Source organism: Rhincodon typus, chromosome 43, assembly GCF_021869965.1.
Source record: "Rhincodon typus isolate 14 chromosome 43, sRhiTyp1.1, whole genome shotgun sequence".
Classification (NCBI taxonomy): Eukaryota; Metazoa; Chordata; class Chondrichthyes; order Orectolobiformes; family Rhincodontidae; genus Rhincodon; species Rhincodon typus.
In genome coordinates this window covers 8,128,143-8,153,019 of record NC_063374.1, presented here as the reverse complement: position 1 = coordinate 8,153,019, position 24,877 = coordinate 8,128,143, and the positions used below count along the sequence as shown (strand labels likewise).

At 49.0% G+C, this 24,877-nt stretch overlaps 1 protein-coding gene across 1 annotated transcript; it reads left to right on the top strand.

Annotated features, from left to right (window-relative positions):
- Positions 1-3,364: 3,364 nt before the first annotated feature.
- On the top strand, positions 3,365-23,986 carry prdx5 (peroxiredoxin 5). Its single transcript, XM_020520882.2, has 6 exons — positions 3,365-3,607; positions 18,940-19,074; positions 19,684-19,815; positions 22,019-22,057; positions 23,137-23,201; positions 23,778-23,986. Exons 1-6 carry the CDS (start codon positions 3,515-3,517, stop codon positions 23,881-23,883), a joined length of 570 nt encoding a protein of 189 aa, XP_020376471.1. The 5' UTR covers positions 3,365-3,514; the 3' UTR covers positions 23,884-23,986.
- Positions 23,987-24,877: the final 891 nt, after the last annotated feature.

Here is a 24,877-nt window from a genome sequence, read left to right as displayed (position 1 = left end):
GTGAATGAGAGCACACAAACTTAAAGTGTTCATTGAGAGCGATGATGAGGCAAGTTTATTTTTTCACTTGGGGATGTTAGCTTATCAGATATCGGTTGACTGTGTGGGTAGGTCTCCTGCTTGCTGGTAGCGGTAGACTTGTGGAAGTGCCAGGCCACAAGATTACAGATTGGGCTGAACACAATTGTCGCTGCTACTGATGGCCCACAGCGATCTCATGGATGCTCACAGTTTTTGAGTTGCTAGATCTGTTCGAAATCTGTCCGAGTTAGCATGGTGATAATTTGTTTTCTGATTCACTCATTGCCCATCCCTAGTTGAGAAGGTGGGGGTGAGCTGCCTTTTTGAACCGCTGCAGTCTACCTACAATGCCCTTAGGGAGGGGGGTTCCAGAATTTTGATCCAGCGACACTGAAGGAACAGCGATACATTTTCAAGTCAGGAAGGGGTGCTTGCAGTTGGTGGTGTTCCCATATATCTGCTGCCCCTTGTCCTTCTAGATAGAAATGGCCGAGGGTTTGGAAGGTGCTGTCTCAGGATCTTTGGTGAGCTTCTGCAGTGCATCTTCTAAATAGCACACACTGCTGCTACTGAGCATCGGTGGTGGAGGGAGTGGGATGTTTGTGGATGTGGTGCCAATCAAGCAGGGGCTGCTTTGTCCTGGATGGTGTCGAGCTTCTCGAGTGTTGTTGGAGCTGCCCCCATCCAGGGGCAAATGGGGAGTATTCCATCACACTCCTGACTCGTGCCTCGTAGATGGTGGGACAGGCTTTGAGGGGAGTCAGGAGGTGAGTGACTCGCTACAGGATTCCCAGCCTCTGACCTGCTCTTGCAGCCACTGTATTTATATGACAAATCCAGTTGAGTTTCTGGTCAATGGTAACCCCTAGGATGTTGGTGGTCAGGGATTCGGTGAATTTTTTTTCCTTTATTCATACACGGGATGACGGCATTGCTGGTTAGGCAGCACTTATTGCCCATCCCTAATTGCCCAGAGGGCAGTTAAGAGTCAACCACATTGCAGTGGGTCTGGAGTCACATGTAGCCCAGACCAGGCAAGGATGGCAGTTTCCTTCCCTAAAGGGCATTAGTGAACCAGATGGGATTTTCCAACAATCAACAATGGATTCATGGTCATCATTAGATTCTTAATTCCAGATATTTTTATTGAATGCAAATGCCGTGGCGGGATTTGAACCCAGGTCCCCAGAACACTATCTGGGTCTCCGGATTAAGAGTCCAGTGACAATACCACTAGGCCATTGCTTCCCCGTCTATGGTAATACAATTGACAATGTTACCTGTTATATGGTGCCAAACACATTAGAGAGTATCCTCAATGTGCAGTCCAGATTTCATCTCCACAAGAAATGTGTGGTGGTCTCTCCTACCAATACTGTAACGGACTGATAAATCTTCAGCAGACAGATTGATGAAGATGAGATTAAGTAAGTTTCCCATGACTTCCTGCTATGGATCCAGTCTAACAGTTATGACCCGTTGACTAGCTCAGTCTGTAGTGCTACTGCTGACCCACTCTTGGTTACAGATGTTCTCTGAAAGTGGAGTCCCGGGTAGCCATGGCAATAAAAAAGCTTTTGGCACACTGGCCTTCATCGGTCAGGGCCTTGAGTATAGAAGTTGGGAAGTTATGTTGCAGTTGTACAGGATGTTAGTGAGGCTGTACTTGGAGTATTGTGTTCAGTTTTGGTCACCTTGCTATAGGAAGGACATTATTAAACTGGAAAGAGTGTAGAGGAGATGTACAAGGATTGCCAGGCCTCAAGGGTCTGTGTTGGACAAGCCAGGACTAATTTCTTCAGAGCGTGGAAGACTGAGAGGTGTTCTTATAGAAGTGTATAAGGTCATGAGAGGCATATGGAACGAGCTGCCAATGGAAGTAGTTGAGGTAGGTACATCGACAACATTTAAAAGGCATTTGGACAAATATGTGGATAGGAAAGCTTTAGAAGGATATGGGCCAAGTGCAGGGAAACGGGGCTAGCATGGATGGACATTTTGGTCGGCATGGACCAACCTGTCTCGTACTGTAGGAATCTATGACTCTATGTTGAAGACTCCATGAAGAGTACATTCTGCACCTTTGCCACCCTCAGTCCTTCATCTAAGTGGTGTTCAAGTTGGGGGAGCACTGACCCAATAGCCAATGCAGGGTGGATCTACATGGTAGCCAGCAGGAGGTTTCCTTGCCCATATTTGACGTGATTCTATAAGACTTGATGGAGTATTAGGTCAATGTTGAGCACTACCAGGGCTACTTTCTCCCCACCCTAAAGCACTGCACTGCCATGTCTTGGTTGGTGATGGTGTTGATTGGGTCATTGCCTGAAAGCTTGATTGCAGACGTTTCGTCGCCTTGCTAGGTAACATCATCAGTGCGCCTCCAGTGAAGCTTTGGAGTTCTATCCCGCTTGTTATTTATATGCCTCAGTTTGCTGGGCTGGTTGGCATCACTTCCGGTTCTGTTTTTCAAAGGTTTGTATATCAGATCCAGTTCAATGTGTTTGTTGATGGAATTCCAGTTGGAATGCCAGGACTCCAGGAATTCCCTGGCATGTCTCTGTTTGGCTTGTGCTATTATGGATGTGTTGCCCAGTTGAATTTGTGTCCTTTGTCTGTGTGTATTTTGAGATCAATGAGAATTGGTGAGACCTCAATAAGGTCACCTTTCAACCTGCCACGTTCCAGTGAAAAAAGTCCCAGCCTATCCAGCCTTTCTTGATAACTCACACCTTCCATACCCTGCCACATCGTAGTAAATCTCTTCTGAACCCTCTCCAGTTTGATAATATCCTTCCTATAACTGGGTGAGCAGAATTGGACACAGTATTCCAGAAGAAGCTTCACCAATGTCCTGTACTACCGCAACATAATGTCCCAACTCCTATACTCAAAAGTAGATTAGCATTACTTGTAATAATACTAAAATTAGTATTAATGTAAAATTAGTAAAAAGAAATCTTATTAGGCTAGCATTAATTAATTAATTCCAGAATGAGCCACAGTGGGATTCGAACCACTGATAATCAGTGAATCCAAAGACGTCACGAGTTCGCCACACTCCCCACAGAACGAAGCTAGTGCGCATGCTTTATGTCAAGTCATTGCGCCTGGAAGGAAAAAACGCATGCTCAATGCCTGTCAGGGTGACGTAATGGGAAGGTACGGTAGACGCGCATGCTCAACGCTGACCCTTGTGGCGGGCCGGCAGTAGTGCGCATGAGTGCCGGACGGGGCCTTGCAGCATCACGCATGCTCGGTGCCGAATACGGCCCGCCGGCCGGTCAGCAGCGCGCATGCTTGCTGCCCAGTCATCCTGAGTGAGCAGGTGCGGTGACGTCATGGGTCATCTTGCGCTTGCGCCCAGGCGTGGATGTGGGCGGGGCCTGCCCGGTTGCCAGGGGCGATGGCGGGTGCAGGGGGTGGGTGGTAGGAGGAGGGCAGGGATTAAGATGGAAGGCGGGCGCTCATAGCGCTAGATAAAGGCGACGCAATGAGACAACTGCTGTATCAGAGACTTTGCAGATCGGTCGGTTGCAGCTTGAGGCAAATTCACCGCATTTCACCCGCCGCCATGCCCATCAAGGTCAGAGGTCGGGGTTCAAGCTGGCTGCAGGGGTGGGGTCCAAGGGAAGGTCACATTGACCATCAACCTCCCTATGGCACCCATCTGCTGCTTGAGGAGGGGGTTTTGGTGGGTGGAGGGTCCTGTTTGGGTGATGGGGAAGGAGTACTTGGTAATGGGGTGAAGGGTTTGGTGTTGGAGGGGGGCTTTGATGTTGGAGTGGGGTGGGTGATTGGCAGTGGGCAAGAGGTGCATTGTAATAGGGAGGGTGTTGGGTGGGTGATGGAAAAGTGGTGCTTGGTAATTGGGAGAAGGGTTTGGTGTTGGAGAGGATCTTGATGTTGGAAGGAGTGTTTGCTGATGGAGAGATGAGGGGGGATCATGGAGCGAAAAGCGGGTATTTGGTGATGGGGAAGGGATTTGGTGGTGGAGGGTTGGAGGGGTATCGTTTGGGGGTGTGGGCAGAGAGGACTATCCCGTTGCTGTCTCCTCAGCTGCACCCAGTTTCCTTCAGTAGGCACAACAGCCCAGACCCATGCTAGCCACCTGTCTGCACCCCCCTCACCCCACCCCACCTCACCCCACCCCACCCCACCTCTGCTACAGCCACCCCTCTTACCCTGCCTGCTGCACTCCTCCCCAATCCTGCCTTCACCCCCCCAACCTTATCCATCTCAGATTTAAAAGGAAAGTCTGCTGTGAAGAATACCAATCCAATTTTTTTTTCCCATTTTTTTCCCCTTCTTTTCTGTCTTTTCACCTTTATTTTCTGATTCCTCTCCCTGGATGAAATTTTTACACTCTGAAACCCTTATTTCCTCCTCCCGTCCCATGTCCTATTATCGACTCCTCAGCTAATGTCTTTCCTGCCCTCCCTCCACTGATTAATGTTTAGCCATCTTAAAATTCCAGTTAGTTTGGACAAGTCTCTTAGGAATTTAACCTCCTGGAGTCTAAAGAGCTGAGAGCAATTTTTAGGGGAACCAGGCTTTGAAACCGATTCAGTTGTAGAATCGTTTGTTGTCATTTGCACTCTGAGTCGAATTTATGCTTGGGTCGGCCCTGTCAAGGCTAAATGCACAGTTTTGATTCAAACTCGGGTGGGGGGGAGACACTTGCTTTCTTTGTAGCCTTTTTCACAATGCCAGCATGTCCCAGATTGCTTCTGAGCCGGAATCTCAAACAGAACTGAAATTGGAAACCAAAACATGGTGGGATTGAATACAGTGAGCGTGTTTTTGTCTTTGTAAGGGTACTGACGGACTGTTTGACCACAACTGAATGTGGATTCTTTAAAACTATCTTTAACAGATTGATAGACAGATATTTGTCTGTTTCAAAGTTTGTTTTAAAATCTGACACAAAAAAAAACAGAAATTGCTGGAGAACCTCAGCAGGTCTGCAGAGAGAAAGCAGAGTTAATGTTTCGGGTCCAGTGACTCTTCACCAGAACTTTTTTTTCTCTTTTTGGTTTTTATTTTAGCTTTTTTAAAAGTTTCTCCAATGCTGGAGAGTTGAGACTTTACACTTAATCTCCGTTTTGCGTTTTTGGTATGACTCCTTTACCCGAATCTGTGGTGAGGCAGATTTGAATTTTTATGGCGCCCGACTCATCCCCAGGGTGCTTCACAGCTGCTATCGCTGTTGTAAAGCAGCGAGTGATGGGGGTAGCCCGGATTGTGCACAGCAAGCTCATGCATACCGCAAAAGCGATACTGACCAAATGTGAGTGCAAATTACTGCAGATGCAGGAATCTGTACTGAAAACAAAGATTACTGGAAATCACAGCAGGTCAGGCAGTGTCCATGGCAAGAGAGCAAGCTAATGTTTCCAGTCAAGGTGACTCTTCATCAGAGCTGACCAAATGTGACATTGATTGCAGACCAAACCCCATTGTTTTCCTGGCCCAGTGCTCTCCCCCTAACCCGAACAACTGGATTCCCAAGCCACTGGTTGTTTGTGTGAGATAAGTATGTATCTGCCTCCTCAGACATGGGAATAGGACCTGTTTCCAATGTTTGTTGGTGGACACAAACGTTGTTTGTTTCGTATCAGATCTGGTTGTTTGTTATTCGTGGAAGCCCGTTCACTCTGTAAGCTGCCTCTTTGCATCGGGGATGTACTTTCTGCAGTGCCTCACTATAGCTTTTCTTAAAATCTGTTTGTTAAAAAGCACAAGGCAGCGAGAAAGAGCATTTTGAGAATCCTCCGCACTGTACTTGAGTCTGCTTTTGATACAAAGCAGCCCCTATGGGGGGAATTCAAGGGGGTATGTCTCTTGCCCCCTCTGAGAGAGTGGGGGGACTTGCTCCCCAGGGAGTGGTCAAGGTGAATTGTTTCCCCTAGGATGAGGGATTTCAAGACTAAGGGCCATTTTTTGAGGTAAGAGGAGAAAGATTTAAAAAAGACATGAGGGGCAGCTTTTTTTAAGAGTGGTTAGTGTGTGGGATGAACTTCCAGAGGAAGTGGTGGATGTGGGTACAGTTACAACGTTTAAAAAAAATTTGAACAGAAAAGGTTTGGAGGCAGGTGGGACTAGTTTAGTTTGGGATTGTAGTCAGCATGGACTTGTTGGACCAAAGGGTCTGTTTCCGTGCTGTGTGACTCTGAAACATTTAAGGGGTGGGGCGAAGCTGGATAACTATATGAGGGAGAAGGGAATAGATGAAGAAGGGGTGGGGAGGGGATGCACAGAGGCAGCAGAGCCTGAGTGGCTCATCTATCGTTTGCATCCTCCTGGGTTTCCACACTCGCGTATCCTCGGAGATGGAAATACCTTGGTGAGAGCCTTCAGAATTTGGGGAAGGAATGGTGAGGATTGTATTGTTTATTTGTCTTGGGAGAATGACTGTTGGAAGTGTTCAGAGAAGTGCGATTACCTCTACCTTTCTAGTTATCTGTATGAGTGAGTCTTATCTGCGGTTTGTATCTACCCTACAGTCTTTGTTGAATCAATCAAGATAAAGATCTCGAATATAACTGTTGGAAGGAATAAAGGAGGCCATTCAGTGACCTAATTCTATACTGTATCCCTTAATTCCTTTACCTAATGAGTATCGATCTAGCTTCAAATGCTGTTTGCGTTGAGTGTCCAGACCCTTTCCCGTGTGTATATGTTTGTTCTCAGGTGTTCTCTTAAGTTCCTCCTTGGAACATCTGGCTGTCATTTCACGCTCTGACCTACAGTGTCATTTTGCTCAACCAGTGGGAAATTAGGAGCTGACAGAGAGAAACCGTCTGTTCCCTGGAGGATACCTTGAAAATTGCGATCAAATCAACTCCAGGGACCACCTCCCTGGTTTGATGATTTGATTTATTACTGTCACATGTACCTAAAGACAGTGAAAAGTTTTTTGTTTTGCGTGCAGTGCAGGCAGGTCGTGCCATACAAAGTGCGTTAGGGTAATAGAGCAGAGTGAGGAATACCATGTTACTGCTGCAGAGAAAGTGCTCAGAGACTGAGATAAACATTAAATTTAAAATTTGAGAGGTCCATTCTTAAATCTAATAACAGTGGGGAAGAAGTTGTTCTTGAATCTGTTGGTCCATGTGTTTAAGCTTCTGTATTTTCTGCCTGATGGATGTAGTGGTAGAGATTATAACTGGGGTGGGAGGGGTCTTTGATGTTTGCTGCCTTCCCGAGGCAGGGGGAAGTATAGATGGAGTCACTGGGGTGGAAGGCTGGCTTGTGTGATGGACTGGGTTGCGTTCACAACTCTGTAGTTTCTCGTGGCCCTGGGCAGAGCAGTTGCCATACCAACTTTGCGTTAGCTCTCCTCGTAATTTGACCTTTGGGCAGACCACTTGCTCATTCTGGCGAGTGTACCCTCCAGGGTCCATACACCCTGAGGTTTCCTGGAACCGGGGGCTTTGTAAAACCTTTTGTATCCCAATCCTCTGAGTCTGATTGGCCTTTCAGCCTGCTCGCTTTTTTTACCTCCTGGAGGATGTTTTAATTGATTTGTTTACCCAGAACTGTCCCTGTTTCTCCTCCCCCACCCACCCAAAGACCCTTTTGGATCTCCACACCCTCTAGTTTTTCACCAGTCAGAAAATCCCTAATGACTTCACCTTTTGCCCACATTGAAGTCCAATTTGTCGGCGTTTTGCACCTTCACTTCATCCATCTGTGTCCCTGTGTCTGTGCTGCACACAATGCTGTCTATCAGCAAATTCAAATGTGTGGCTGTAGTTAGACCGTCATCAAAGTTTCTTCTTAAAAAATATTGCAAATGATCTGAGATTGATGGATTCTTGGTAGATAAAGGGGACAAAGCTGAGTGTACAGGGTTAGGTCACAGAGCAGGTTGAATGGCCTCCTTTATTCCTTGCAATGGTTATACTTGAGACCGTTTATCCCGTTTGATGCAACAAAGGCTGTAGTTTAGATAGAAATCACAGATAAGGCTTACTTGTACAAACAACCAGAAAGCTGCTGCAGTGGTCAAACCTGGCAGAGTGCCTGTCTCCGGAAACTGTGCCCCATTCACACCCCCACCTCCACACAACAGAACATTCCTTTGAAGGTGGTCATGTCTGCTTGTAACACTCCCTTACTGGCTTAGCAATTGCTTTGCCCTGCCTGGGACAGAGGGCTGCAGGTATCTCTCCTGGTCACAGTGAGCGTGTGCTACATGCTTGGGAGGGGAAAGTCTAGAGATGTCTGTAATTGGCGCCCAGATATGACACAGAATTCCTGCAGTATGGAAGCTGGCCATTCAGCCCACTGACCCTCGGAAGAGCATCTCACCCAGACCCCCTGCCCTGTCCCTCTAACCCTGCACTCCCAATGACTAACCCACCTAGCCTGCACATCCCTGGATGCCATGGGCAATTTAGAATGGCCAGTCCACCCTAACCTGCACATTTTTGTGCCCTGTATGTGAGACAGAGAGAAATTGTGCATTAATTCTGATTTTTGTTCCATCATAGCTTGCTACAAAATAGCTCATGTGAGATATTAAGATTGGTGTTTGCTCTTGCTGTCTCTCGTTTTATTTTTAAAACATTGTGATAAATCTCACCCACCAATGGATGGTACAGCTGTAAGTTTGTTGGATTCTAGAATGCTTCAGAATGACTGAGTGGGGCTGAATGGCCTGCTGCTAACTCATTTGGAGATGGCAAGAACTGCAGATGCTGGAGTCGGAGACAACATTGTGTGGAGCTGGAAGAACACCGCAGGCCAGCATCAGAGGAGCAGCAAAGTCAATGTTTCGGGTCGGGACCCTTCTTCAGAAACGTTGACTTTCCTGCTCCTCTGATGCTGCCTGACCTCCTGTGTTCCTCCAGCTCCACACTGTTTGTCTGCTGCCAATTCATAATGCTTGTGTGTTAATCCAGACTTGCAACACCGTCTCTCAGTTCCTCCTTCCCTTTCCCACCCGGTTTCTCCAAAACTGTGCAATGCTGTAGTCTCCTTGCCAAATCACAACTATGATTTTGACATCTTTGTCAAGACTTCTCCATTTGTCTCTGATTTTTTTTTTAAAAATTAGAAACTATTCTCCCTTTTTTTTGCTGGTTTAGCTCTCTGGGCCAATCATTCTCCCTGGATGTTTCTGTCGTCCTACCCAGTCCCACCCTCCCTCCAGGGCAGTTTGAGTTTCTGCAGTGATTTCAAACAGTGGGCTCTTCTGTTTATGCCTGTGTTTGCTACATTCCCAGTATTTCCGCACTAATTCTGCCTCAAACATGGCCTCCTCTCGCGCCGTCTCCTCTCTGATAAAGACCCTGAACTGGAATGGAGAGAGAGGGGCACCCATGCGACCCTTTACCCTGGTGCACTTACTGAGGCTCTGTATCCAGGGATCCCTCTATCCCTACGTGCCCGACTCAACTCTGGATCAAGTCACCCAGACCCCTTTTGTGAAGTTTTAGTGTCCTTTTCTCCCCCCAGCTTCCTGCACACCAAACCCACAAAGCAAACTGATGATGCTGCTTGGCCTGCTGTGTTCATCCAGCCCTGCACCTTGTTGACACAGTGCAGGCATCTTTTGTTAAAAAGCAAAATTCTTTACTCCCCACCAATACCCCTATCACATCCTGCAACACACACACCCAATACCCCATCTTTCGTCTCTGCACTCATCGACCTATGCTGGGCAGGGTGGTGTCTCGGTAGTTAGCACTGCTGCCTTATGGTGCCAGGGACCCGGGTTCGATTCCAGCTTCGGTGACTGTCTGTGTGGCGTTTGCATGTTCTCACTGTGTCTGCGTGGGTTTCCTCCGGGTGCTCCGGTTTCCTCCCACAGTCCAAAGACGTGCAGGTTAGGGTGTGTTGGCTAAATTGCTGCATAGTGTGCAGGCGAGGTGGGTTAGCCATTGGGAATGCAGGGATATAGGTAGGGTAGCGGGATCTGGATGGGATGCTCTTTGGATGAGCAGTGTAGACTTGATGGGCTGAACGGCCTACTTCCACACTATAGGGATTCTATGTTCTCTTGTGTATCCACTCTTGCCTCCCCAGCTCCCACAAATTGCACCACTGCTCACCATGGCTACTGTGCCTTCAGCCCTCCTAGTTCTGAGCTCCGGAACTGCCTCCCTAATCCACTCCTCCTTTTAAGACTTCCCTTGGGCCAAGCTTTCCTTAATACCTTGTTTGTTGGTCATTTTTGTTTTGAATAGACTCCCATGACACACTGGGCACCTTGTTACAAAAGGCGGTACATAAATGTAACTTAAGCTCGCTTTGTCCCGAAGAGGTCTCTACATGAGTTGGAGCTAGTTTCTGTTTGATTTGGGCTCCTGCTATAAAAGGTGCTTTTAAAATGCACGTTATTGTGTGTGTGTGTGGTTGGTGAAGTGGAGGATTTTATGATTTCTACTGCAGGAAATACAGCAGCATTGGTAGCAGGAGTAGGCCATTTGGCCCCTCCAGCCTGCTGCACCGCTCATTCTAGATCATGACTGACCTTTACCACAGCATCACTTCTCTGTGCCATCCCTTGCTATCATCAATATTTAGAAACCTCTCAATCCCTGTCTTGAACACGCTCAGTGACCGCCTGCACTGCCCTCTGCGGCAGAGAATTCCAAAGGAATCCACCCTCCGAGCAAAGAAATTCCTCCTCCTCTCAGTCCAAACTGAGCGACCCGTTTTAACCTGACACTGTATGTCTCTATCCTGGTTTTTCTCTCTCAATTGCACATCCTTCCTGCTTTCCCCCACTGTCAAGCCATGTTGGAGTTTCCCATTCTTCAATCAGGTCACCACTCATTCATTTTCTTTTCCTAAACTCCAGAGAGCACGGGCCCAGTCTCCTCCATCTCCCTCTTTGTGGGATCTCAGGAAATCTCTGCTGTACTCCTTCTATAGGAAGTCCATCCTTGGATAAGGAAGCAAAACGCTGTAGGGAAGGATCTCTGAATATGCAGGGTGTCCAGCGTATTGGGAAGTTGGCAGAAATGAGAGATAGCCGTTGTACAGCCATAGAAGAGCCCCTTTGGCCCATCAGGTCTATGCTGACCTATCTACACTAATCCAGGACCAATTTCAGCATCCTTGACCAGGCCAACATGCCCAACATCGAGGGGCTGAACACCCTCGATGGGCTTGGGTACATCGTGCGCACCACTGACACAAGCCTCCCTGAGCAGCTCTACTCCCAGCTCCGAAACAGCAGGTGAGCCCCAGGTGGACGGCTTCAAGAATACTCTCCAGGCCTCACTGGGGAAGTGCGGCATTCCCACAGACAGCCGGGAATGACTGGCCCAAGACCATCCAAAGTGGAGGAGGAGCGTCCGGGAAGGCGTTGAACACCTTGAGACTTGCCGTCGGGGAGAAGGCGGAAGCCGGGCGAAAGGAGCACCATGCCACACCAACTTCCTGCGACCACCACCTGCCCCAAGTGTAACTGAGCCTGCGGTAGCTGTATCGGTCTCTATAGCCACCTATGGACTCACCCTGAGAGGGGGAAGAAAGTCATCCCCATCTGCGAGGGACTACCAATGGTGATAACCCTAATCCTACTTCTCAGCACTAGGCCTTGAATGTTAGAACATTTCAAGTGCTCATCCACATTCTTCTAGAGGTTCAGGCTTTCCTTTGGTACTGCCATACCAGGAACTGTGTTCCAGACCACCTCGCCCCCTGCAGGGTGAAAACATTTTTCCTCTAATCTCTACAATTTAACGTTATGCTCCCTTCATTGTTGACCCTTCAACTCCTGGGAGCAGCTGCTTTCTATCCATCCTGTCCTAACCTTATCCACCCCTGTTGGATAACCTCTGAGTGTGCATGTATGGGTTCAGGAATGGCTGGGCTACTCCCAATTCGAACAAACATTTCTCCAACACAGCCTTAAAAGTGCACACACAGACGTTGTAGTTGGGCCAACTCGTTATCCCAAATTAAATACTGATGATTGAGTCAGCAGTTCCTAATCTCGGTGCTCACCTGATATCTCGCCTTCACAACGTAAGAAAACTGCTTTGTCACGCTCGGTTTCTGTGCCTCGTAATCATGAGAAAGTGCTTTGGGTATTGTGTGACCACAGGAGAACAAGACGGGAGGGTGACAAACTTATCGCCTCAGACTGAGTAAGCATTTGCTTTGTGGTAAGTGGGTGGGTGCTGCCCATTGCTGTGGTAATAATGTATTGCACAAGCTGGATTTCCAGGCCATGCCCATCACAGAAGAACGGGCAGGAAATTGATTTCCCCATTGCTGAATTCCCCTCTGGAGCAACCTTCCTCCTCCTACACTCTCTCTCTCTTTTCTCTTTTTTTTTTTCCTGTCTTCTTGTTGTTTTCTTTTCCTTTCTGTATTTCTTTTACACTCTCTCTTTCTTTGACTGTTCACTTTTCTTTTTCTCCCTTTTTTCTCCTACCCCCGTCTCTCTCTTTCACGCATGCTCACTCATGCTCTCGCGCTCTCACTCTCACTCAAGCTCTCGGCCAATTTCATATCCACGTTGCTTCTGTACCTTTTGTACCATGACCTATAACTTTCCTCAAGTCTGTTGTAAGGCAATGTATCAAACACTGTGCATATCCATGTCTATCCCATTAACAGCGTTACCCTCGTCAAGTCTCGTTTGTTTTAACCTCTTCATGATTTGACCTTCAGAACTCTGTCGCCTCTTCCTAATCCATCCCCATTTTGTTCCATGTGATTTACTAATTCCATCCTGAATAATCCTCTGTAGAAATCCTACCTAACCTCCCGTCCCGTTACTGACGTTAGGTCTGTAATTGCTGGGGTTATCCTTAGAATCTTTCATTTGCGCCTGCTCCCTCTTTCATTGCATCTTTGTGGCTCAAGTGGGTGTTGCTGTTTAGCCCTCGACTCCGGGGGGTCTGTCAGGTGGGGTACAGCGTTGGTAAATGTGAGGTCCACCATTTTTGATAGGAATAACAGCAAAATAGGCTATTATTTAAATGGTGAAAAATTGTAGCACGCTGCTGTGCAGAGGGACCTGGGTGTCCTTGTGCATAAATCACAAAATGTTGGTTTGCAGGTGCAGCAGGTCTTTAAGGAGGCAAATGGAATGTTGTCCTTCATTGCCAGAGGGATGGAGTTTAAAAACAGAGAGGTTATGTTGCAGCTGTATAGGGAGCTGGTTAGGCCATACCTGGAGTCACTGTGTACAGTTTTGGTCTTATTTGGGAAAGGATGGACTGGCACTGGAAAGAGGTGCAGAGGAGGCTCACTAGGTTGATTACGGAGTTCAGAGGTTTGGCTTATGAGGAGAGATTGAGTAGACTGGGACCGTACTCATTGGAACTTAGAGTGAGGGGCGTATCTTTATAGAAACAGAACATTGAGGGGAATAGATAAGATAGAAACGGGGAGGTTGTTTCCACTGGTAAATGAGACTAGAACTAGGGGCGTAGCCTTGAAATAAGGGGGGAGCAGATTTAGGACTGAGCTGAGGAGGAACTTCTTCACCCAAAGGGTTGTGAATCTGTGGAATTCCCTGCCTAGTGAAGCAGTTGAGGCTACCTCGCTGAATATTTTTAAGGCAAAGATAGATTTTTGAACAGTAAAGGGAATTAAGCGTTATGGTGTGTGGGCAGGTAAGCCTGAGCCCACGAAGAGACCAGCCATGATGGGCCTACTCCTACTCCTGCTCCTATTTCTTATATTCCTGGGCCTTGAGCAGACCGTCTTAGTGCCAGTATTGAGAGAATGCTGCACTCTGAGATGCTGTCTTTCAGATCAAGGCCCTCCCTGGTGAATGTAAAAGACCTCTCGGGGTTTTACTAGACAAAGAAGCTGAAGTGAGGATGTGTTTTTCCCTGGCGTCCTTAGGCCAATCTTGTCCAGAAGCCACAGCGAATTACAAATCCTGCACCCCCTGGCGAAATGGGGTGGGGGGAAAAAAAATCAAACCAGCTACAATTTCACTGACTGGTTTAGTGGGCTGAACGGCCTACTACTGCTCCTTTTACCACTGGAGCAGGTGGGACTTGGACTTGAACCTGGGCCTCCTGGATCAGAGATGGGGCACTACTACCGTGCCACAAGAGCTTCCCAGAACTCTGCTGTGAAATACAAAATGAGCGTTGTCTGCTCTTCCTCAACCCTGGAACAATCCCTGTATAAGGGACCTGCAGTCACTGAGGAGGTGACAGGCACTACAGAAACGCAGAGGCGTTTGTTGGGGCGAGGGTCTGATTTCGGGGCCTCCTCATGGCTTTGAAAAGCGGGCAGGGGAGTCGGACTGGGATTGTGACTCACGAGGCTTGGCTAGTGTGACGGGAGCAAAGTTGACCTATTTAATTATCAGAAATTGGAGATAAACCCATTGTGGGGCCACACCTGATGACTGTGCATGGTTGCAAAGCTGTAATCTGAGCATTAGTGCGAAGTAGGGTGCTACGATACTGTGCTATCTTAAATCTTTCTTTTCTCTATCGCTCCCTGCCCTATGGTGTGGCCCATCGGCGCACAATCGTCTGCATTGTCTATTGTTAGAAGTGTCTCTACCCCCTCCCTTAATCCCTGTACTATCAACTGTTCTTATCCGTCTTATCCAAAACTGTCACTGTGTCTGCCTCAAGTAATTCTCCCCTCGGTCTCAGTCACTCCCAAGGAGAACAACCCCAGCTTCTCTAAAATGACATGGTGTGGAGCTGGAGGAACACAGCAGGCCAAGCAGCATCAGAGGAGTAGGAAAGCTGACGTTTCGGGTCTGGACCCTTCTTCAGAAGGCTCCACACCTTGTTATCTGAGACTCCAGCATCGGCAGTTCCTACTATCTCCCAGCTTCTCTAACCTCACCTTGTCACTAAAAATCTCTCATCTATGGGATTATTCTGGTGAATCCCCATCCATGTGTTTTGTTATTTGTTCATGGGTGTTGCTTGCTTGCTAAGGAAGCATTTATTGCCCAGTCAACATGTCGCTGTGAGTTGGGAGTCATGAGTAGGTCAGACTGGATAGACTTTCTCTTAAAAGGCACCAGAGAAGAAAGTGGGTTGTTACAATAATTAAAAAGTTTTTTTTTAGCAAAGATTTGTAGCTTGGGTTGTAGGTGAGGTTGTTAGCTAGCTTGTTTTCATTCAGATGTTTTGTCATCGCAATAATCGACATGGTCATTGTGAGGCTAGTCCAATGACTGTACCACTGCTTCTCTTTGTCCTTTCCTGTTGTGTGACAGCCAGAAATGCACGCAGTACTGTGGATGTGGTCTAACCGGAGGTTTATAAACGTTCAGCGTACGTATGCATACTTCCATACCCAATGCCACTCTTTACGAAGCCACGAGTGGCTGTGTGCTTTTGCTAACTGCTCTCCAATAACATTGTGCCACTTCCAAAGAGAAATACGCAGGAACCCCTGCTCCCTCAGTGGCTGCAGAGTCCTTCCAACTGTTCAGTCTGTCTTGCCTCTCCCAAGCTAACCTGTCTGCTAAAAGGCCCCACCTCATTTTTTTTTTTTTTTTTTTTTTTTTTATTCTCATTAAATTCCGCTCGTCTGGCAGCTCGTGGTGATGCAGGCCAGTCATGACATGCACGAATAAAGCCCTGTCCAGGCAACTAAGCTTTCGTCAGTACGGTTCCCCGCTCCTCCTAAGAGAGCTCCCTTGTGCCCACACCAGAAAGCAGCCATTCATTGGCGACAGGGATAGTAGGAACTGCAGATGCTGGAGAATCCGAGACAACAAGGTGCAGGGCTGGACGAACACAGCAGGCCAAGCAGCATCTGCATGTACTTGGCACAACCAGGAATTTGTTGCCCATCCCTAATTGCCCCCATAAGGTAACAGCCAGACTGCATCGATTCAAAAAGTCAGCTCGCCACCACCTCCTCGTAGGCAACTAGGGATGGGAAATAAGTGCTGACCAGCCAGCAGCGCCCACGTCCCATAAGTGAATAAAAATACTCTCATTTGGCCATTTCCGAGGGCAGTTAAGGGACATTGACATGGAGGCCATGTCAGGTAAGCACGGCAGATGGGATTAGTGTGAACCAGGTTGCTTTTTTTTGCAACAATTGACAGTGGATAGCTAACGTTTTATTCCAGATTTTAGAATTCGAATTCCACCGTCTGCCATAGCGGGGATTTGAACTGACGTCCCCAGAGCATTAACCCGGGCCTCTGGATTTACTAGTCGGCCTCTGGGCGCTGCATTTCACAAAGGAGGTCAGAGCTTCGAGAGGTGGTGCTAGAGAGATGCCCGAGAACAATTCCAGGGATAGAGGAACATCGGGAATGTATTTGATGGACAGAGGAGGCTGGGGCTGGCAAGTAAACTGAGAGGAGAGGTGTTCGAAACCACACGGTGGGGTTGTCGGGACAGGGCAGAGTAGGAGAGATTCTCTCATGGAAGGGTTAATAACCAGGGATAACTCCATTGCTCCATTTGTCATTGGTGCGGCATGGTGGCTCAGCAGTCAGCACTGTTGCCTCACAGCGCCGGGGACCCGGGTTCGATTCCACCCTCTGGTATCTATGTGGAGTTTGCACGTTCTCCCCGTGTCTGCATGGGTTTCCTGTGGGTGCTCCGGTTTCCTCCCACGGTCCAAAGATGTGACGGCTATGGTGGATTGGCCATGCTAAATTGCCCCGTAGTGTCCAGGGTGGGAAAGGCAGGGATAGGGTAGGAGTTGGGTCTGAGTGGTCTGCTGTTTGGAGGGTCGGTGCGGACTCGATGGGCCGAATGACCTGCTTCCACACTTTGGGATTCTATGGTGGGGGTGCCTCGAGAGTCTGGGAATGGATTGATTTGAGTGCGTGGTGGAGGTTCAGTCGAAGATCTCGAAAGGGAATGGAAAAGTTATTGGAAGAGAAATTTTCAGGGCTGTAAGGGGGTTGGGGGGTGGTAGAGGGACCAACGAGAAAGCGCCAACATGACTGGCCAAATGGATAACCCTGTGTGTCATTCTCCATTTAAATACGCAGGCCCCTCACATCAAGCCCACAGTCTGCCCTTCTGTCAGGTTCCTGTTCCTGTCCCTGTCCCTCCCCTTCCCCCCCGCTTCCCCTTACCATTTGCTAACTTGCCTCTCTGCTTCTTCCTGAACACATCACCACAGGCAGCTACTTCCTCTCTGTTACAGCAGATCAACATCCTCCAAAGTGGGAGTAGAAATTTTAACTCTCTCTCGCTCACTTCACCCTGAACAGTTGGCACTACCAGTCCTTGCCAGGCACAGGTTATTGAGGTGGAGGCCAGATACAAATCAGCCAGGAACTGATAGGGTGGCACCCAAAGGGCTGAATGGCCACCTCCCAGCTCGTTCTATTGCTCTCCTTCCTCTTCCCCCTTTGGCCTCCCTTGCCTTTAAGCCTGAGCCCGATCTCCACGGGCAGCGAGTTGTTGGAATGTCACTGCGTGCCAAGGCCCAGCATATATTGCCTGTCCCCAGTTGCCCCTGGAGAAGGTGGGGGTGAGCTACCTTCTTGAACTGCTGCAATCCATACGCTGTTAGGGAGGGTCAGGATTTTGACCCAGCGACACTGAAGAAACAGCGATAGGGCGGCACGGTGGTTCAGCAGTTAGCGCTGCTACCTCACAGCGCCAGGGACCCGGGTTCGACTCCATCCTCGGTCTGTGTGGAGTTTGCATGTTCTCCCCATGTCTGTGTGGGTTTCCTCCGGGTGCTCCGGTTTCCTCCCACACAGTCCAAAGATGTGCAGCTGAGGGTGGATTGGCCATGCTAAGTTGCCCATCGTGTCCAGGGATGTGTAGATTTAGGTGAGTTATAGGGGAATGGGGCTGGGCGGGATGCTCTGAGGATCAGTGTGGACGTGTTGAGCCGAAGGGCCTGTTTCCACACTGTAGGGATTCGATGATGGTGATGATATTGCCAAGTCAGGATGGGGAGGTGGAGGGTTACTCCGTCTGTTTCCGGTGGTCTCAGGATCGAGGCACAAGCTGAACTGTGGCATGCGGATGAGGCACATTGTTCTGTGTTGGCTTCCAGAGGGGCAGTATCTGCTCCCTGGTACCTGCCTGCCCCAGATAAACATGTTTTTCAGATGTAGCCTGGAGGGTGATACCTGATCCTCTTTAGCCAGCGGTTTGCCTCCTACGTGCTTATACACAGCTGACAGGTTCTAGCTGGGGAATATTTGCCTGAAGGAGCTTGAGACTTGACAGAGGAAGCAGTACAGTACAATTATTAGAAGACGTTTGGACACGTACACGGATAGGAAATGTTTTGAGGGATATGTGCAAACGGGTTCGTTAGAATCACTTCATTCAGCCCATCGAGGCCACACTGACCCTGCATTTCCCATGGCTATCCCACATACCCTGCACATCCTTGGACACCACGGGCAATTTAGCACGGCCAATCCACCCTAACCTGCTCATCTTTGGACTGTGGAAGGAATTCCCCCCCACCTCCCACCACCCTTTTCAGTTGGTGGAATTTGAACTCAATGAAAAGAAGAAAACCTGGAATTGACTGTATTGATGTCCATGAATTCATTGTTGAATAAAACCCATCTTGTTCACTATCGCCCTTTAGGGAAGGAAATTACCATCCTTACTCCGTCTGGTCTACATGTGACTCCAGACCCACAGCAATATGGTTGACTCTGAACTGCCCTCTGGGTGATTGGGTACAGCCTAGCCAGCAAAGCCCTCATTCCATGAATGATTAAAGAAGGAAAAAAAAATCTGAAATTTCTTATCATGACATAAGAACTATCCCTGGTTGCCAATGATTCACTAGAGGGAAATCTAGCGTCCATAGCCAGTCTGGGCTACATGTGACTCCAGACCCACAGCGATGTGACTCTTAATCAGCCCGCTGAGATTTCATGAGCTGGTCCTCCTGTTCAGGGAGCAGTTGAGGGTGAGAAATATCCAGGGATGTTCTCCATCAGCTGGGGGTTCAGTGTGGAATGAAGCTTGTGCTTACGGTTTGCGTTTTGGTCTGAAAATCCAGATCGGGGATAAGCTGCCCGCTGTCAATGTCCACGAGGGAGACCCTCACAACATCGTCAACACTGCCAACCTCTTCAAAGGGAAAAAGGGTGTCCTGTTCGGAGTTCCCGGAGCGTTCACTCCAGCATGTGCCAAGGTGAGGAACCAGCCTCTTTCTCCATCACATCGGTGCCCCTTGCCAAGCCTTTCAATCATCTCTCTCTTTGTGTGCCCTTCCCTGTTCGGGAGTTTTATACCTTTATAACACTGTCCCGTCATCTCAGTCTTCCTGTTGTGTTTTTGTTTTAAACCGGGTGGGGAAATTCTCCTCGGTGCCCCCACTTCAGCTTTTCACAATCACTTCCCCAAGATCCTCCAAAAATAACTTGCAGCCGATGCAATGTCTTTTTTTTTTTCACTTTTGAAATTGGTTTCCCATTGGCTGGCATCATGCACGCAAGATCCCACGGATGTCCCACTCATTTGGTTATCACCAAAGAGTCTGGGTTGTTGTGTTTTTGGGCAGCTTCGTAGAATTAGGGCACTTCTGACAGCGCGGCGCTCCCTCGGTGCTGAGGATGGGGCCTGGGGGCTACAGTATGTGGTTAGGAGACTTGATAATTGGCTTCCCCTCACTTGGGGAATGCATGTCGCCCCCCCCTCCCCATTTTACCGCTTAAACTTCGCTGTCCCGTGTTGGATCGCTGGCTGTGATGAGACCTCTCTGCGCTCTCTCTCTCTGACCTGTTCCTCTCTCCTTCGCCAGTCTCACCTGCCCAGCTACGTTGAAAACTACGAGGAGCTGAAGAAGAAGGGGATCGAGATCATTGCCTGCATCTCTGTCAACGATGCTTTTGTCATGAGCGCCTGGGGAAAGGACCAGAAGACTGATGGGAAGGTAATGTCACAGAGGACACCGTGTCGAATTCGGAAGAGAAAGCCGGGGGGAGGCGATTGTGACTGGCTTGCTGTTCAAACAGATCAAAAGCAATTCCTACCATGACTCTTCAACCCTAGCTGTTTACTTCCCAGAACAGTGGGAGATAATAACGTTTATCACACGAATATATCCAGGGTACATCTATTGTTTTACATACCTTTTTTCTGTATCTCCTTTGCCCATCCCTGTTCATTCCAATCTGTTTAATATTTCTGACATCTTCCCCGATTGCTATTTCTCTGCTCACAGTGCAGGGAAAGGGACTGAGTCAATACCAGTGCTGTGCTAACAAGCCCTGTAATCTCCATCCATAAGGGATACTGTGCCACTGCCTTGATTCCCACTTTGATCTGGTTTATTATTGTCACATGTACCTAGGGACAGTGAAAAGTTTTCTTTTGCCTGCAGTACGGGCAGGTCATACCGTACAAAGTATGTAAGGGTATTAGAACAGAGCGAGGAATACGATGTTACAGCTAAAGAGAGCGGGCTCTACATTAAATGAAAAAATTTTGAGAGGTCCATTCAGAAGTCTAATAACAGCGGGGAAGAAGCTGTCCTTGAATCTGTTGGGACGTGTGTTTAAGCTGCTGTATCTTCTGCCTGGACAGAAGAGGTTGGAACAGATTATAACCGGGTTGGAAGGGGTCATTGTTGGCTGCCTTTCCAAAGCAGCGAAGTATAGATGGAGTCAATGGATGGAAGGTTGGCTTACGTGATAATATTGGATTCCCAAGGATCCCAGTTCTTGGGAGGGGGGAGCCATCCGTGGGATTCCTCCTCAGTCGGACTGGATTGGAGAGGGTAGGTAGCCCAAGAGGTGGGGAGCAGGCACTGCTAGGTATGGAGGAGTAGGTGCTTCTGATGGCTCTCCATTCCAACAACGGAGATGGGCAATACTGTATCGCATGCTGTTTTGGTCTCCCAACCTGAGAAATGTCAGGCTTGCCATTAAGGGAGTGCTATGGGAATTCCCCAAACACAAACGTGGGGTTGTCATGGGCAGAGCAATAGGGTCATAGAGATGTACAGCACGGAAACAGACCCTTCGGTCCAACTTGCCCATGCTGACCAGATATCCTCAATTAATCTAGTCGCATTTGTCCCATATCCCCCTCAACCCTTCCTATTCATGGACCCATCCAGATGCCTTTTAAATGTTGTGATTGTACCAGCCTCCACCAATTTCCTTTAGCAGCTCCTTCAGTGCACCACTCTCTGCACGGAAATAGTTGCCCCTTTTTAAACCATTCCCCTCTCATTTTAAACCTACGCCCTCCTAATTTTGGTCTCCTCTCCCCTGGGAAAAGACCTTGGCTATTCACCTATCCATGCCCCTTGTGATTTTATAAACCTCTATAAGGTCACCCCTCAGCCTCTTCTGCTCCAGGGAAAATAGCCCCAGCCCATTCAGCCTCTCCCCGTAGCTCAAACCCTGGCAACGTCCTTGTAAATCTTCTCTGAACCTTTTCAAGAGATCGAAGAGTGTCGTCCTGAATTCTCCTGTGTTTAGAAGAACAATTGAGGGGTGTAGGGTATTTCGTTTGAACTTATAAAATTGTAAAAGGATGACACCAGGCGGATGTTTCTCTACCTGGCTCAGCCCCTGGGTGAAGAGTTGGCCATTTGGGACTGAGGTTTGCAGGAATTCCTTCACTTGGAGGGCGGGGAATCTTTGGAATCCTGCAGCCCAGAGGGCAGCAGAGGCTCTATCAGTATTGTGCTCAGGACCGGGATCAATCGATCCTTGGGATGAGTGGGATGGGACAAGTAAAGTGGAGTCAAGGTGGAAAATCGGCCACGATCTTATTGAATGTTCGAGTGGATTCGAGGGACCAAACAGCCTTCTATTCCTGTCTCTTGTGTGATATGTTGCCCCTCACTGGTTAGTGAATGAACAGGCCTAAACACATTTGTCATAGGGTGGTTTAGTGGAAACCTGTTTGGATAGTCAACTACGATAGGCGTCGCACCTTTCCCCCTGCGTCGTCTGCATCTATTCCCTTTCCCAGTGCGGTTGGTGAGGGGGACAGGGGCTTTTCCAAAAGGTGAAGTGGGACAGTAACTCTGTCTGGTTGTGGTTCCAGAGCAGGAATCCCAGTCAATTGCTCAGTCTCAGGAGGTAGACCTGAAGGTGGCTAATTCTCTGCTGTCTCTCCAGGTGCGAATGCTGGCTGATCCTACTGGAGAATTCACACGGGTAAGTAGAACACACCTCCCTTTGTTCACAGGACATGGGTATGGTTAGGCCCAATCTTTATTGCCGTCCCTAGTTGCCCCTGAAGAAGGTGGTGGTGAGCCATCTTCTTGAACTGCTGTAGGGTGGTCTGTTAGGGAGGGAATTCCAGGATTTTGACCCGGCGACATTGAAGGAACGACCAATATATTTCCAAGCCGGGATGGTGAGTGGCTCGAAGGGGAATGTGCAGGTGATGGTGTTCCCATGTATCTGCTGCCCTTGTCCTTCTAGATGGAAGTGGTCATGGGTTTGGAAGGTGCTGTCTAAGGAGCCTGCAGTGCATCTTGTAGATGGTACACACTGCTGCTACTGAGCGTCAGTGGTGGATGTGATGCCAGTCAAGCGGGGGGCTGCTTTGTCCTGGATGGTGTCAAGTTTCTTGTGTTGTTGGAGCTGCACCCATCCAGGGGCAAGTGGGGAGCATTCCATCCCACTCCTGACTTGTGCCTTGTAGATGGTGGGACAGGCTTTGGAGGAGGAGAGGGTGTCAGGAGGTAAGTTACTTGTTGCAGGATTCCCAGCCTCTGACCTGCTTTCGTCGCCACAGTATTTCTAAAGCTGGTCGGTTCAGTTTCTGGAAAATAGTAACTCCCAGGATGTTTGCACCCTGGTTAAATCTGAATCCTTTACCAATGTCTGTGTACATTTTCAGAAAGGCACTCTGGTAAATTGTGTAGGAGCCCAGTGGGATGCAGATCGCAGCCACAGTGACTACCTTAACTAGAGAGCCTGAAGAGCAATCTCAGATAGCGTTAGTGAGAGACTCCTGCCCCTAACCCCTAACAATGCAAAGGAGGCAGCTTCAGTGACTTGAGAGTGAGACGATCTGGCGCTTTGGACAGGATAGCAGGGCTTGCATTTCTGAATGGTCTCCCAGGCTCTGAATGTCCCTCCTTGACTGGGAGGTGCTGGTTTGCAGGGTCTGACTGATGAGCTGAGTGAGGTGGCCCTCTCTCTCAGTCTTGGAGGGGAGGCCTCTGTGTCAGTGCCCCCACGTTTCCAAACACGCATGGATTAACCTTTCCCCTCCCTCTCTGCAGGCCGTGGGTCTCGAGCTTGACAAGGAGCAGCTGATCGCGGCGCTGGGGAACAAGAGGTGCCAGAGGTAGGTAGCAGTGTCTGTCTGCGGTGGAGGGGATTTGGGGGGCAGTGGTGTAGGGGGGATGGTGGTGGTGCTGTTGCGTGCTCAGGGCCTGGATCATTCCCATGAGTCTAGGCTCCCCAGTTGCCCCTCCACTCCCAGAGTCTCTGACAGATTCCTCCCCCACCCAGGGCACTGAAGAAGGTGCAGAGCTGAAGGTGGGCTTGTTGTGCCCACCTTGAGACTAACTCAACTGCACCGAGAAATCCACACCCTCCCTCTCGTGTCCTGAGGACAGTGTAGACGTAGCTTTACTCTGTATCTAACCCAGTGCTGTCCCTGTCCCTGGGAGCATTTGATGGGGGTCATTGTAGAGGAAGCTTTAATCTGTATCTAACTCTTGTGCTATTCCTGTCCTGGGGAGTGTTAGATGGGGACACGGTGTAGAGGAAGTTTTATTCTATATCTAACCCAGTGCTGTCCCTTTCCTGGGGGTGTCTGAGGACAGTTCTGCTGACCTGAGTCCAAGCTCCTCAGTACTCGAATGGCCCGCTAAGTGAATCTGATTTCTGTCTGTCTCTCTCTCTCTGTCCCCATCAGGTTTGTAATGGTGCTGGATGATGGTGTGGTGAAGCAACTGCAAGTCGAACAGGATGGCACTGGCCTGAACTGCAGCCTGGCCTCTCACACCCTGAAGCTCATCTGAGACCACGTCTTGTGACAGTGCAGTTCACAGTCGCTGCCCGCTACCTCTCAGGCAGTTTAATATCATTTTAATACTATGCTTTAATAAAAGTATTTTAACTGGATAATCTCGGCATTGTCTTCCTCTGTCGGCTCTGACACCTGAGCTTCCAATCTCTCTGTGGTTTCTGTCTCCACACACACACACACACACGCTTGAGTCCTTGCCACAAACAGAGCTGTGAGGACAGAGTCCTTGCGTATATTTGGGGCTGAGATAGATTGTCGATCCGTCTGGGAATCGAGGATTGCAGGAAAATGGATGTGAGGAATGTCGGGTCAGCCGTGTTCCTGTAGAATGAGCTCGAGGGGCTGAATGGTCTCCTCCTGTTCCCGAACTCACTCCTGGCCCCAGGCAGCTAGAGGCACAGACACCGATGGTAGAGCGATGGGAATGGGATCCTCTCGGGTTCAGAGTGGGAAGAGCACCGAGATCTCGGAGCACTGTCGGGGCCAGAGGAGGTGACCGAGATAGGGAGAGGGATGCGAGGGGATGGAGGATGGCCCTAAAATAGGGAGGGGTTTAGGCATTAGGGTTGGGGTGGTGGGGGGGAAGAGCTGGTAGACAGGCAGGGCAGGGATCCCGGTCAGTGCTCAGACACTGGCAATGCAGATTTTGAAATGAATTCCAGTTTATGGGAATGGGGGAAATTCTTCCGGAGTTGTGCCAAAGTCTTGCTTCTCCATCCCCACCCAGCCCCGCGGGGCCAGGGAGTGTCAAACCAGAGGCGTCATCAGGATATGAGGTTGGCCGTCTTGAACTGGGCAACATGAAGTCCCTTCGCTGGGAGGGCGAGGAATGTTTGGAATCCTGCCTCCCGGAGAGGGAGTGTGAGAGCTGCGGACGTTGAGCACGTCCCGAGACTGAGGTCTGTGGATTTGGAAACCATGGCAACCGAGATGGAAGGGGAGGTGATGGCCTCGTGGCATTATAGGTAGACTGTTTACCCAGACAC